Below are 14,124 nucleotides of genomic sequence, written 5' to 3' on the forward strand. Positions count from 1 at the left end.
ATCCTACTTTGTCGGTTTTGTCAATGGCTTGTCAAGGGAATGTCTGGCCGCATGGTTTCAACGGCACAATGAAAAGAAAGGCCTCATAGATTCTTATTACCCAAGTGCACTGCTAGATGGACAGCGCTTAACATTTGTCCTCTAGCTTAGCCATATGTTTTCATGCATTCTTTATGCTAATTGTCCCACACCTAAGGCAAAATTATCACCCTGTACTCTTTCTACAAAGAGAGGCTTCATTATGTGAAATACAGTAGTGCTTGAGGTAGATTACTAAAGGGAGTTGACATTAGGAAACTGGTTTTACCCAATAAAGTGCATTGGAACTATATACTGTAGCCTATCGCTACCACAACCCTGTTTATTTAATTGCAGATTACCTTTCCAGAAATAGCAAAGAAGGGCCATAAACACAATCAACATCTTATGGTAATGTTGCTAAATCTGTCAGCGGAGATTCGTCACACAGTGATGTCATTCTTACCACAGAATTGTTTTATTGTCAGTAACAAGATTTTAATGAAATTCAGGATAGGCTGAGAGTATTTCCTGTAACAGTTGCTGGATAATGTCGTCCAGGTATTGCTAAGAAAGTCCAACTTTGTGGGCAATATGCTTTGATATAGTTTATTTTTGTCTGTCTCAACCACTGCAAAATGAAAGATATTCATAAAGCCAATGACAAGCAGGAATTGTTGACTAAATACTTATTGACCTAATCTTGGTCAGGGCTCTGTGGTCTTCTACTGAAGTAGCAAGGAGACTGAATCTCTACATTGACTCGAGGTAACAAGACCCTTGCCACTCTGTCATGCAAAGCAGCAGATTCTGGCTTCATAAATTCACCCTAGCCACGAACACTTGCCTTAGTGCCAGCACTTTAAATGTGTTTCCCATTCCTTCGTCAATGACATCAGCATCTTTCCGTGCTTGCTCTCTTCCTCATCCAAGTCTCCCCTCTCCGAGCAAAGCAACCCGATGAAGAGAGCTGTGGATTTCGGTAGCGTTGGGAGATCCTCCTCAGTTTGTTTTCATGGTGATCGTTTTGTTTCACGACACAAACCATCCCGAGATGGATACAGTTCTTTGGAGAGATTAACTTCTCTTGTTAGATTTCTGTGAAATTGAAATTGTGTGTGTGTGTGTGTGTGTGTTTTAGGTCTATCTATAGTCATGGGGACCAAATGAGTATAGTAAAACCATGAGGCAAAAGTACATTTCCAGCTCAGGGTTTAGGGTAAAACATACAATTCATTTTAGAGTTAGAATTGGGGTTTCTTTAAGGTCCAGGCGTTTGTTGGTTAAGTTTAGGGTTAAGGTTAGGCATTACATCTAGGTAAGGTTTAGGCATAAATGTTACTTTATTGAGGTTAGGGTTAGGTTTAGGGTTAAAATTAGGGCAAGGGAACATGCAATTTCTATTTTCTGGACCCCATTAGGATAGCCATACAAACGTGTGTGTGTGTGTTTGTGGTGGGGGGGTGCATGGGCACACGCATAGGTGAATTCATTTAAACAATGTCTTTAGAAGTGTGTCTTTTGTATCCCCCAGACAACTCCGTGAACCGAAGCTCCATGACAGGCCAGATGAGTCTTGTGTTGATGACCTCCGAGCTCCGCAGGTCTCACAGGGTCAACCACCATCTCCAGGCAGGCCAGAGGCTCAGAGGTAATACAATACTAATGTCCACCCACTGAAATATAGCTGAATAGCAAGTAGTCTGAGGCTGTAAGCTATGAGAAATGTCTCCTTATTGGTATACTGTAGAATCATCGTCGAGCATCCTTCAATACCGTATTCACGTCACATTCGGAAGCGGTGCAGTACGTTTTCCTTCATGAGTTGTTGTAATATAATCCCAGCAGGCCTGAAGAGCTGCTATGTCCAGTAGAAGAGGAAAATGAAGGACTTCTCAGTCACCACTCCCCTCCGGCTCCCATTGCTCCATGCCTGAGCCAAGACCCAGAGGATAGCCTGCTGGATCACAAGGAAGGCACCAGGCAGATTGAGGCCGGGCCTGGGGGAGCTGTGAAGGGGAAGGAAGAGAGGGATGGAGAAAGAGAAGAGGGCCATGTTAGGCCTCTACATATCGTCTGGCCTCATAGGTGGTGAGATGCCTCATCGTCTATACACTTGACATATACACAAAACACACATAGTGAATGTTCATTGCTAACCAGAGATTACTATGTTTTTTACTTATTTTTGTTTTCTACCTAACGTGAAGGCTAGTGTGTTAGCATATCAAAACACCTGTCACAATGTTCAAAAACAACCAACATGTTTGGACCAAATGGGTTGTTACCTTGATTGCTTTGGTGTGTTTGCTGCTCCTGGCATCGAATGGCATGACAAGCAGTCACGCAAAGTGTAATCCAAAGATCATGTTGTAGTCCTATTATGGAAACAAAACGACCCAGAAATGCCGACAGGACAGGAACAAATGTACGTAGCAATCCTGCTGAATGTGGTTAGCGTTTGATGGTCAAGGTTGTTGTTTGACAACAAACTAATGGCACAAAATAGGCAGCACACATCGTGAAAAGGAAGAAACAATTATCTAGATATTGTTGTTGTGTTTTGGGTTTAAGCTTTTAAGATGTTTTTGAAGATTGTTTCAGGTATTTTTCTGACATTTCAAGTATGCTCTGCTAACAGGCTTCAGCCTTGAAATGTTACCCAAAAATCTATTGAAACGGTATATATAAACACAATTTATAAATGCCTTTTCAATAGCAGTTATAGGATGTATCAACACATTCTGTGTGGGTTAGTGTTTAAAAATTTTTTCATGACAGCCTGACTATCTTTTCACATAAGTGTATAGGCCTCTTTTTTGGCAAACACTTTCTCCATCTCAGCCTCATATGTGCTGGAAAGGAAAGGCACTCGTCTTTCTGTGGATTCACATTTTTGTACTCTGACTCGGTCCTCCATTCGGCAGCACGACTTGGTTTCCTCACCAAAACATGTCAGTAAATCAGATTAACAACCGCAAAGACCACCGGTGCTGTAGTTTCTCATTGGCGCCGCGATCCGCCATTGTCGGCATCATCCCTCGCCATCCTCTGATCTCCCTACTGTCTGTTTGCATCGGTCGGGTGTCTGTTTTTCACCTACTCTTATATCAGTAACAAAAGCACCCATCATGTAATCTCCTCTAAACTGAGCAAAACACAGATGGATTATCGCTCCCAACATCCAGCCTTCATAAACGCTGGCTTTATTCTGGGCTAAATTAGGATTTACAGTGAGCGAGAGAGGGGGAGGGAGGAAAGTGAGAGAGCAGCCCAGATAATCTCCACGATTGAAGCTGCTCGCAGTTTGTTCCATTTCATTCTCCTAATTTTTTCCCCCACTCTCTATCTCCCTCTTTCTCTCTCTCTCTCTCTCTCTCGCTGTCTCTCTCGCTGTCTCTCTCGCTGTCTCTCTTTCTCTCTCTCTTTCTTTCTTTCTCTCTCTCTCTCATTCTCGCTGCCCTCACTTTTTTGTGCTCATCATTGGTTGCGGATTGTTAATCTGTGTGTGGCCTGGATAGGCGTTCATCCTCAGATTACAGGAATGTCTTATTGCAGTCAGTGGATGGGGCTACCAGGCCATGCCAGGGGGATCAGAGCCCACTCAGCCCCGCGCTGACGACAGGACAGCTGTTTACAGGTGAAGATGGCCGGGCGCCACGGTAGCCATGATAATATCCAGGCGACAGGAGAGGAGCAGAGACCAGGGCGGTTAAGTCTCCTCATCCAGGGGCTTTAGCCCCATCTAAAGTTGATCAGGATCAGCTTTTACCTCAAGAGGATTGTCCTCCTGGGATATTTCTGATTGCAAAAAATAAATAAAGTCAAAGCAATTAAGACGTGTAGACGTGCTTATGCACTCCGCTGAGACATCAAACAGCAGGGCATCAAGAAGAGACACATGGCGGAGGTGTGAGACCCCTTTAAATATTACGCAGTATGATGGTGATATTCTTGATTCCTGATTATTATACGAGAGGGGCTAACCTGATGTCACCAAGGCACCTCAGTGTATATCTTGTTTTTCCACTGGTGCCAGTCCGGCCCGGGCCGCTGGTCACCAAGTGCTCCTCCTGTCCTGGGATTTCTCCCGGCACGGCGTCTGTCCACCACCCTGACCTTGGACAAAACTAACGTAGGGCCAGAAAATGAGCGTTAAAACGTGGGCATGATCTCATCTTGTTCGTTGTCATTTTCTTTTAATCGCCATTCAGTACAGTGTGTTTTTCGTGAGGCTGTACCGTCATCAATTATTTAGCGTACCGTATTGTACACAGAACAACAGGTCCTCTCTCGGAAAATAGATGTTTAGTCTCGATGAGACTCACCCGGTTTAAATACAAATACAGCAATACTAATAATGACGCTCATGAGTACAGGGGACCACACCTAGTGAGCACAGCTCCTTATAATCCTTTAGGATGATGTCATGTAGGGTCCAGTACATTGCAGTAGACAGCAGGCTCTGGAGAAATCATGTGTTTATGTGTGAAGACACGGACTGTTACTCAAAGTTGAAGTTATATTTTAAGAAAGCCTTTGTAGTTCTCTTAGACATATTATTTGGAAATCACCACTATCTACAGAGGAGCACGTTGTCAGGCCTTTGAATGGAACCCTGTCCTCGTTGCTCTCCTACCACATCTTGGTCTGTCTTAATCTATCTTCAACAACCAACTCTTTGTCTTTCAAGTGTCCCCTTAATTAGTGCACAGTCTTTTGGTTTCTGGTGATTGGGCTCGTTTCACATTGTGCATCGGAGTAAATAGTATTTGAATTTTAAAACGCACCTCTTGGGTGCAACATAAAGCAGAATATTTAATCACAGATTTCTAAATGAGAGGATCTTATTTTCTTTTTTGCCGCTACGTGATGCATATTAATGAGGTTTCTCTGGGTAGTACGTAACCCAACACACTTTTCACTTGATCATTCCAGCCGGCTTCATCTGCATCCGTCTGCGAGGTCACCGGGGTGATAACGCGCCACATAGGACCCGTGGAGGACGAGCGGAGGGCCAGGGCGGCTGGCGGTGGGAGCTGTGAACCTGGGAGGGATGAGAAGGGTTGAGGTCGAGGGGCTACCGCTGTCCTACTCAGCAGGTTCTTTGTGGATGTTTTTCATATTACCTAATGGGAATTTGGGAGCCCGGTTGAAGTATCGGAGTCCCGGCTGTACCTCGGAGAACAACCTTGATGTGCTACAGCAGCGGCAGATTAGTGGTGTGCATTGGCAGTGCGGCTGTTTATGTGAAGAAGATGCCACATAGCCTTTGTTTGTCACTCTCCCTCTAATCAGTGGGATGACAGCTCGTTGACTGTCGCTGGGGGTTAACGGTCCTCATTAACAGATCTAGGTCATCAGTGGGGAGTCAGGGCTTGCACTGCGATACGCCGCCGAGGTGTGTGTCTGTCTCTGTGTGTGTGTATGTGTGTGCGTGTGTGTGTGTGTTGCGTGCATGCGTATGTGTGTTTGAGAGAGAGACAGAAGCAGAAAGGGGTGGCTAGAGAGGCTCTTCCTGACAGTAACATCCCACACATTAATTAACAGTCATTTTCCTACAGAGGGGGATGTTCGTGCACAGAGCGGTGTTATCACGGGCTCATTTACGCCTTGTCCTCCTCTATCTGTAATGGGGGAATAGGGATTCATGCTTTGCGTAAGGAGTTAAAAAGGGTAGGAAATAAGGGAATTAGCTTTTATCCACAGGGGAAGCCAATGAATATGAGAGGAAATAAGCTGCTATAATACCTCACCTAAGGAGATCCCATAGAGGTAGCATTAGGAGGGCTCTGTCTGAATTCTCCTGCTTTGTAGAAGGCGTTTGACCTTCACACGCTATCCACTGTTAAACAAATCCTTCCATTTTGGAGCAACTGAACATGACAAAAATGTTATATAAGCACATCACCTAGTCGATGAATGTAATTCTGTTGGTGAGGAAATTTAACGTGGGGTGTTACTGGCGGTGTTTATTGAGCTGCTTTGAGGGAGGCGAGTCCCAGAAGCTCAACCTTGAACCAACGTTAATGTATACCGTCGCTTCCGTTTCTGCGGCCATGTGCGGGAGCCATTTTACAGCGGAATACCAGACAGCTTACATTTGAAGCTGCAGCGACGACTGAAAGCCCCACATTACAGGTACATGATAGCGGGGTACGTTGGAAATTCCAACCAAGTCAACCCTGCTCTTGGTTGAAGTCGGTACCACCGGAGGTTTAGTGACTAGAGACGTCCAGGAGCTACATAATAACGTCACACCCAGGGGATGTCACCCTTCGCAGGTCAATGAGGTCAGTGTCCCTTTGCCCCAGGGCCTAAAGGGCTTTACATACCAGACCGAAGAGTGCCCCCTACTGGCCACCACTTCCCAGTGGCAACGTGGTGGTTTCAAGCAGACACACTGACCCCCCTCCTATAGATTCATGAGGAATAGATAGAGAGAGATAGAGAGTAGAAAGGGTCAAACGCCTCGTGCATGTGTCCATCCTTCATTGTTTCCTTCCGATCCTGTCACCGACAAACAGTAAAGGACAGCGCGCTAATAAGGTGTCAAGCCTACCCTCTTAACACATTTGCGTCATTAACCTCCACCGATCCACCGATTTCGCTGTTTCTGGAATCACTAAAGGGAGACGCGAGCTAAGCGTTGGGGGCTCGTTAATGATAACGAGCGCACAGTCCCATTCACTCAGTTGACCGTACTCTCCACTCCCTCCTTCGGATTAGCACGGAGGTGAGTGACAGGCCACAGCACGGCGTGGCATCTGCGCCACAGCTGAGCACAGCACCTGTGTAATCTGGGAGCAGGGCCTCCTACGCCCCCGAACACATCAAGGATGACTGGCTGCGTCTCTCCGAGAGCCAACGGGGATCTCCGTCTCTGTCAGCTTGTTAAGGCTTCCACCTGGCACACGGCACACCGCTCCCGTATCACAGTCAAGTGCCCTCTAGAGAATTCTATGATCTTTATGTGTTTCTAGCTGCCGCCTTGCCTTGTATAACCTGGTATGACCTCTGTGTGTGTGTGTGTTCTGTGAATAAATCACATAGAAAAATTGTACTGGGAGGCATAAGCCTTCGGGAGCCCAGCACACACCAGAGCGTGTCGTGTCAGTGTGTGAGGTTTTGAGGTAGTGTGTGTGTGTGTGTACGCAGCACCATCAAAAGACCCTGAATTCTGTTTGTGTTTGGGGGTTGAAGGGAACATGACAAAGACCCGGAGCTCTTCTTCAAGACACTGCTGAAGCTGAAAGAGAGAGGCCTGGGCTTTCAAGTGTCCGTCCTGGGGGAGACCTTCACCGATGTGCCAGGTACAGAAACACACTGACTCATTCACAGACACACATGCTTTACTAGAGAACCATTTGTTGGGCTCTGGTTAAGGGAGTTCACTTGTTTTTAAGGCAGTGAGTGTTTTTAAAACGTCATTTGAAAACTTTTCTTAGGTGAGTGTAAAGTTCTAGACGGTTCATGACTGTCGTTTTTGTCTGTGCACCCAGGGCGTTTTGTGGAAGCGTTATGGTTTTCAGTGTAATTGGTCATTTGAGTAAGTGCAGGGTTAAGGTCATCTGACGAGCCCTCAGGACAGTTGTTAATTGATCAAATCCTCTCCCCATTACTCGATGATGATGCTATAATGACTTTGCGACACTCCAATGTATTCACAGACCAATGTTAATTAAATTAATTTGCAGCATTCCTCTATGGCTGGAAGCAAATACATGCTTACAGGAAACACACTCTCTTATATTGGGATGTAAACTTTTATAGGAGCATAAACCAATGGAAAGAGGGACAGTAAATTTCTCATATTCAGTAATTATATTTATGTTTGCTTGGAAGGCAATCGCATTAGAACAATTTTAATCATCTTTGATTTTCTTAATAGGTTCAAAGTATTGACTATGTTCAACCCTCACCTGTTTTGCCCGACCTCAGATTGTATATCATAGTTAGTCCAGTTTATACATGCGCTCTAGTTCTGACCTTTGTTTTGTGTGGGATGTTAAATGTCCCCCTTATGTATTTTCCTCTGGGTTGTTGGATTCAGTCCATTCCCTGTCACACTGACCTGCTCTTCTAAACAGTTTCTGGTTCCAACTGTCCAGATTTCATCAGTGTTTTATGAGAAAATAGCAGCGTGGATCTCATTATAAATCCAAAATGTCACGGACAGATGGCTTTTCAATGACATGCATTTTTTTGCATTATTTTTTGTTCCCATTCACCCTCTATTAATCTCAAGCATTTTTGGGGGGAATCTAATCGGTTATAATGAGTTCGCGAAGTGAACGACTGGTCAAAGCCGATCAGTCTACTCTGGCATTGAACACAATCAAATGAAAGCATATGAAATAATGCTATTTGATCTCATTCATACAAACAACAAAGATGGTTATTGTGAATAATAGACATCAGTTTCTCTTCCCTCACTCATTCACTCCCCTTTTGTCTCTCACTCTTTCTCTTTATCAAACTAACTCCACTTCTCTCTCTCTCTGTTACTGCCTACCTTTCTCTCTACCTTTCTCTTCTCTCACTGGCTTTACTCTCTTTATATATATCTTCTCCTTTGAAATTCAGCCATATTTGCAGAGGCCAGAACAGACCTGGACGCCCACATCCTCCACTGGGGGTTTGTGCCTAGTAAAGAGGACTACCTCCGAGTGCTGTGCGAGGCAGATGTGGTGGTCTCCACTGCCAAACACGAGTTCTTTGGCGTGGCCATGTAAGTTACTCTCCTGGTTGGTTTGAATTAGGTACGTGAGCATGGGAATCAAATCTACACCCCTGGCCTGTCATGCCTCCACGAGCCAAGCTCTCGAAAACAGCACATCACCTCCAGGCAGGTAGTCAGCATGCAGCGATGTTAACTGATCAGATGACCATGGCTTCTGTCCCCGGGCCTGTCCATTTTGAAGGGGTTTCATCAGATCCTGGCTACGGCCATGCAGAGCGGGCGACCCTGCCAGACGGTTCCTTCTATTTCTGTGAAGAGAGGGATCGCGATCTTGGAGAACACCAGTCTGTACATGTGGCGAAGGCATAAAGACATAGACCGAGTCGGATCTCGAAGATATGTCCATGGAATAGACACCATGTAGTACGCTAAGTGTTGCCACTTGCAATCAGTATGGGAGTCTGTCTCGGAAACAGTGGGGAAAACACGTTAGGAGCCTGGCTGTGCAATAATGAAGCCATGTGCTAATTATTCTAGTGAAAAAGACTGTCCTGAGTTTGAGAAGGGATGTCCCTCTGGGGGAGTCTTGTACAATGATGTTTTCCTTTTCCTTTGATCCAAACCAGGGGGATCTGAGACACACCAGACCACCCACTAAGCTCTATTGATAGTGAACCTTGTGGTGGTGATGGTGGTGAAGGAGCTGTGTGTATGCGTGTGTGTGTGTGTGTTTATGTGTGTGTTTGTGTGTGCATGCGTGTGTGTGTGTGTGTTTTGGACAACAGAAAAACAAACATGTTGAATGGATGAATATCAACACTGGGTTCTCCCAAGAGAGATGCTCAGGTGAAGGATGGTTTTATTGTGTTCTCCTTCTCCCAATTGAAAGGAGAGTTCCGTTCAAAAACCGATCAAGTTAGTAAGGGATTTGGAAGAGCTATTAAATACATACATACATACATGAAGTACTGAAAACAGGAAAATTTGTTTTTTCTCTTTGGAATGGACAGATATAGAGGCTTCTGGAGAACACAATAAACAAAAAGGGCAGTCCATTCATTTTGCCTGACAGAGGTGTCACCAATGTGTTTCATCCTCATTATTGTGGAATTTGGCCTAATCTGATTAATTATAGGCTGGCTATGTGAGCAGACGCCTATTCATGCCCTGCAGTGAGGAAGTCATTTAGCCCAGCAAAATTATCAGCTAATTATATTTGAGATGGAAAGCCTGATAACCATTTGCACGCTTACACATTACAATTACACCACTGAAACGGAACTGACCTTAATAATCGGTTTCATAGATGTTGCTGTCATATACCGAGGGGCTATCGTTTTGCTACCTTGGAATTAGTTTAGCTATGCTATGCTATTCTTTGGAATGCAGACAGGTCTATTAGACCATTAGAAAGTGTAAACCACTTTCATATGGTGCCAAAAAGGAGTTACAAATTTAACCCCTGTTGTTCAGGAAGAAAGTGTTGCCTATCAAACGTGCTGGGATGAAATAATTACCCAAATTTGTGTTTTAAAGCTCATCATTGAATGGTCTGTAAACACCTAGTTATTATGTAGCTGTAAGGATCAGTTGTTACATAGTTGTAAAATGTTACAATGTAGCACATAGTGCTGTTATCGCATAGGTCTGTGCTGTACGTGTGAGGATCTTTTGCCAGTCATTTCTGCCCTAACATGAAATTAAACTCCCAATAACTAATCCCATGTTTAAAAATGTATGTCTGTTGCATGAGGAATGGTGTACTAAATTGATGGAAAGGAGTGAGATTGAGGAGTCATCAAATATTGATCCACATTCTACAAAATATTTAAATCGGTGGGTTTGCACACTTTGGGGTCAGCGTGGTTCTGGTAAGTTCAGTAAAAATGTGGAGGGGTTCTGTCGGCCATTCTGATTCAGATGTCTTTTCTATCTCTTAGCTATTTCAGGAGATTAACGTTTTACAAATAAGTTATTCGCATTTGAACCATTTGGATGGATTTTAGGTCCTCTCTTTTGTGATGGTTTTTAACATCCTGTAACATTGCGTATAATGGGAGTTATTATTGATGGGTTCACTGAAAGAGGGGCTTTTCTCTCCCCATTTTAGAATGGGATGAGTTCCACTGTATTGCTAGCTACAGATGCTTTCTTTCCCCTGGATTTACCCAGCTAGTCTGGGGGACTTCATTTATTCTAAATTTTGAATGAAAAGAAACCGATGTTAACAAAGACACAATGTGACCCATTTTGACATTGCTGTTCAGCTCATACAATTATTAGTGGCAGATATTGTGTTCACTTTCCAATTTTGGGGAAAGAGCAAACCAACTTTTGTCCATCTTTGGCAAGACCAGAATACAGCAAATGGATTTCTGATACAATAATGATATAATAAAACCGGTGCCCAAATAGTTTCACACTGTATTACTAGTTGTATTTAAACCAATGCTTTTAGCTAAATGATGCCATTTTGTTTTGCAGGATAGAAGCTGTTCATTGTGGCTGCTATCCACTGTGCCCCAAGGCTTTGGTGTATCCTGAAATATTTCCATGTAATATTACACAAATAGAAATGTGTTGTAACTCTTAAATACACTATATAGCCAAGATAGAATAGTGAAGACATAGCTACAGTTAACTAAACTGATGTACCTGATTTTGAATAACACAGATGTGCTTTTTTAAATTTGCATAAATGATGTCTTTAAAAAGAATACTAGTTGAATTATGTAAAACCTCTCCCAGTTCAGATTATGTATATTTAATAATAAAAAGTTAGCGGTATCCACCCTGTGCTTTGGAGGTTTTCATGAGATGTATTTTTTCACCTTACAGCAGAATATCTGTACTCCACACCAGAGCAGCTCTGTAAGAAACTACAGGGGCTCTGTAAGAGGCCAGATGTGGTGAGGAGACATCACATAAAGGTAATTAACAGTTTGACACGACAAGAAGGTGTTTAGCTAACATACAAATATGTTTCATTCAGCTGACCATTGTTCCTTCTGTAATGTTCCCCTTCCTCACTGTTCTCTCTAGGTTCAGCAGTACAAGGTTAAGACAGAAAGGATTATAATATCCCATACTGTAGTTCGGACCAAGGCTTCAACTGTAGACCAGTTTCTGCGTTCAGAATGACTAGAGTGAATGGTATCGCCACGAAACGTATCTTATTCAAAGTGAAAAATAAATAATATCATAAAAATAACATTAGAAAACTCATTTGAGCTTACCACTTAGCGAACATGTCTACTTTACTGTCATTTATTTAGGCTTTTCTTTTAGTTATCTGTATCCAATTTATTACTTGATGTCTGACCCCTGATCATGTTTTATAACACTGTTCTGCAAAGTCAAACAGAGGCGCTGATCCCATTGCTTTATTTTTAAAACGCTTCCACATGGAACTGTTGTCTTAATGGTGTATTGTTGAACCAAGCCTTCACCCTGCCTTTCTTCCTGGTTTTCTCCCTGGTTTTCACCCTGCCTTTCTTCCTGGTTTTCTCCCTGGTTTTCACCCTGCCTTTCTTCCTGGTTTTCTCCCTGGTTTTCACCCTGCCTTTCTCCCTGGTTTTCACCCTGCCTTTCTCCCTGGTTTTCACCCTGCCTTTCTCCCCGGTTTTCCCCCTGCCTTTCTCCCCGGTTTTCCCCCTGCCTTTCTCCCCGGTTTTCACCCTGCCTTTCTACCTGGTTTTCCCCCTGCCTTTCTCCCTGGTTTTCCCCCTGCCTTTCTCCCTGGTTTTCTCCCTGGTTTTCACCCTGGATTTCTCCCTGGTTTTCACCCTGCCTTTCTCCCTGGTTTTCACCCTGCCTTTCTCCCTGGTTTTCACCCTGCCTTTCTCCCTGGTTTTCCCCCTGCCTTTCTCCCCGGTTTTCCCCCTGCCTTTCTCCCCGGTTTTCACCCTGCCTTTCTACCTGGTTTTCCCCCTGCCTTTCTTCCTGGTTTTCTCCCTGGTTTTCACCCTGCCTTTCTTCCTGGTTTTCTCCCTGGTTTTCACCCTGCCTTTCTTCCTGGTTTTCTCCCTGGTTTTCACCCTGGCTTTCTCCCTGGTTTTCACCCTGCCTTTCTCCCTGGTTTTCACCCTGCCTTTCTCCCTGGTTTTCCCCCTGCCTTTCTCCCCGGTTTTCCCCCTGCCTTTCTCCCCGGTTTTCCCCCTGCCTTTCTCCCCGGTTTTCACCCTGCCTTTCTACCTGGTTTTCCCCCTGCCTTTCTCCCTGGTTTTCCCCCTGCCTTTCTCCCTGGTTTTCTCCCTGGTTTTCACCCTGGATTTCTCTCTGCCTTTCTCCCTGGTTTTCCCCCTGCCTTTCTCCCTGGTTTTCCCCCTGCCTTTCTCCCTGGTTTTCTCCCTGGTTTTCACCCTGGATTTCTCTCTGCCTTTCTTCCTGGTTTTCTCCCTGGTTTTCACCCTGCCTTTCTTCCTGGTTTTCTCCCTGGTTTTCACCCTGCCTTTCTCCCTGGTTTTCACCCTGCCTTTCTCCCTGGTTTTCACCCTGCCTTTCTCCCTGGTTTTCCCCCTGCCTTTCTCCCCGGTTTTCCCCCTGCCTTTCTCCCCGGTTTTCACCCTGCCTTTCTACCTGGTTTTCCCCCTGCCTTTCTTCCTGGTTTTCTCCCTGGTTTTCACCCTGCCTTTCTTCCTGGTTTTCTCCCTGGTTTTCACCCTGCCTTTCTTCCTGGTTTTCTCCCTGGTTTTCACCCTGCCTTTCCCTGGTTTTCACCCTGCCTTTCTCCTCTGGTTTTCCCCCTGCCTTTCTCCCCGGTTTTCCCCCTGCCTTTCTCCCCGGTTTTCCCCCTGCCTTTCTCCCCGGTTTTCACCCTGCCTTTCTACCTGGTTTTCCCCCTGCCTTTCTCCCTGGTTTTCCCCCTGCCTTTCTCCCTGGTTTTCCCCCTGCCTTTCTCCCTGCCTTTCTCCCTGGTTTTCACCCTGGATTTCTCTCTGCCTTTCTCCCTGGTTTTCAGCTGTAGGACAGTTGACACAGAACTTATTCCTGCCATTAATTTGTCTCTCTGTATTATACTGTAGGTTGACACCCTTTCCTTTTCCTGGGCTGCTTTGAAAGAGGACTACAAGAGTCTGCTGGCAAGTCAAGAAGACCACCTTCCCTGACTGACAGACCAACTGACAAACCGATTGACTCACTGACAGACCGACTGTCTGACTGACTGACCAACTGACTGACCGATTGACTGACTGACCGACTGACTGACAAACCGATTGACTCACTGACCGACTGATTGACTTATAGACCGACTGACTGACTGACACACTGACAAACTGACCGACTGACAGACCGACCAACAGACTGCACGACTGACAGACAGACAACCGAAACAGGGCCCGGGACAAGGCGAGTCAGGCAGCAGCTTCCCGCCTCCACAGATCTGTTAAGAAATGGGCACACTCACTTTAGCCGATTAGTGG

General features: G+C 44.9%; 1 protein-coding gene across 5 annotated transcripts in view; it reads left to right on the top strand.

Annotated features, from left to right (window-relative positions):
• gtdc1 (glycosyltransferase-like domain containing 1) overlaps positions 1-13,883 on the top strand; it is a 52,769-nt gene extending 38,886 nt beyond the window's left edge. For 2 of the 5 annotated variants that reach the window (XM_010879951.4, XM_020055102.2), the window contains exons 5-11: positions 1,553-1,669; positions 1,864-2,109; positions 7,222-7,331; positions 8,605-8,749; positions 11,186-11,256; positions 11,540-11,631; positions 13,726-13,883. In XM_010879951.4, coding sequence (XP_010878253.1) covers positions 1,553-1,669; positions 1,864-2,109; positions 7,222-7,331; positions 8,605-8,749; positions 11,186-11,256; positions 11,540-11,631; positions 13,726-13,809 — 865 coding nt within the window. In that variant the 3' untranslated portion in view covers positions 13,810-13,883. The remainder of the gene's footprint in view (positions 1-1,552; positions 1,670-1,863; positions 2,110-7,221; positions 7,332-8,604; positions 8,750-11,185; positions 11,257-11,539; positions 11,632-13,725) is intronic. The other 3 variants (XM_010879952.4, XR_002198015.2, XM_020055103.2) reach the window with 3 other exon arrangements.
• Positions 13,884-14,124: the final 241 nt, after the last annotated feature.

The sequence above is a fragment of the Esox lucius genome, chromosome 16, assembly GCF_011004845.1.
Source record: "Esox lucius isolate fEsoLuc1 chromosome 16, fEsoLuc1.pri, whole genome shotgun sequence".
Taxonomy (NCBI): domain Eukaryota; kingdom Metazoa; phylum Chordata; class Actinopteri; order Esociformes; family Esocidae; genus Esox; species Esox lucius.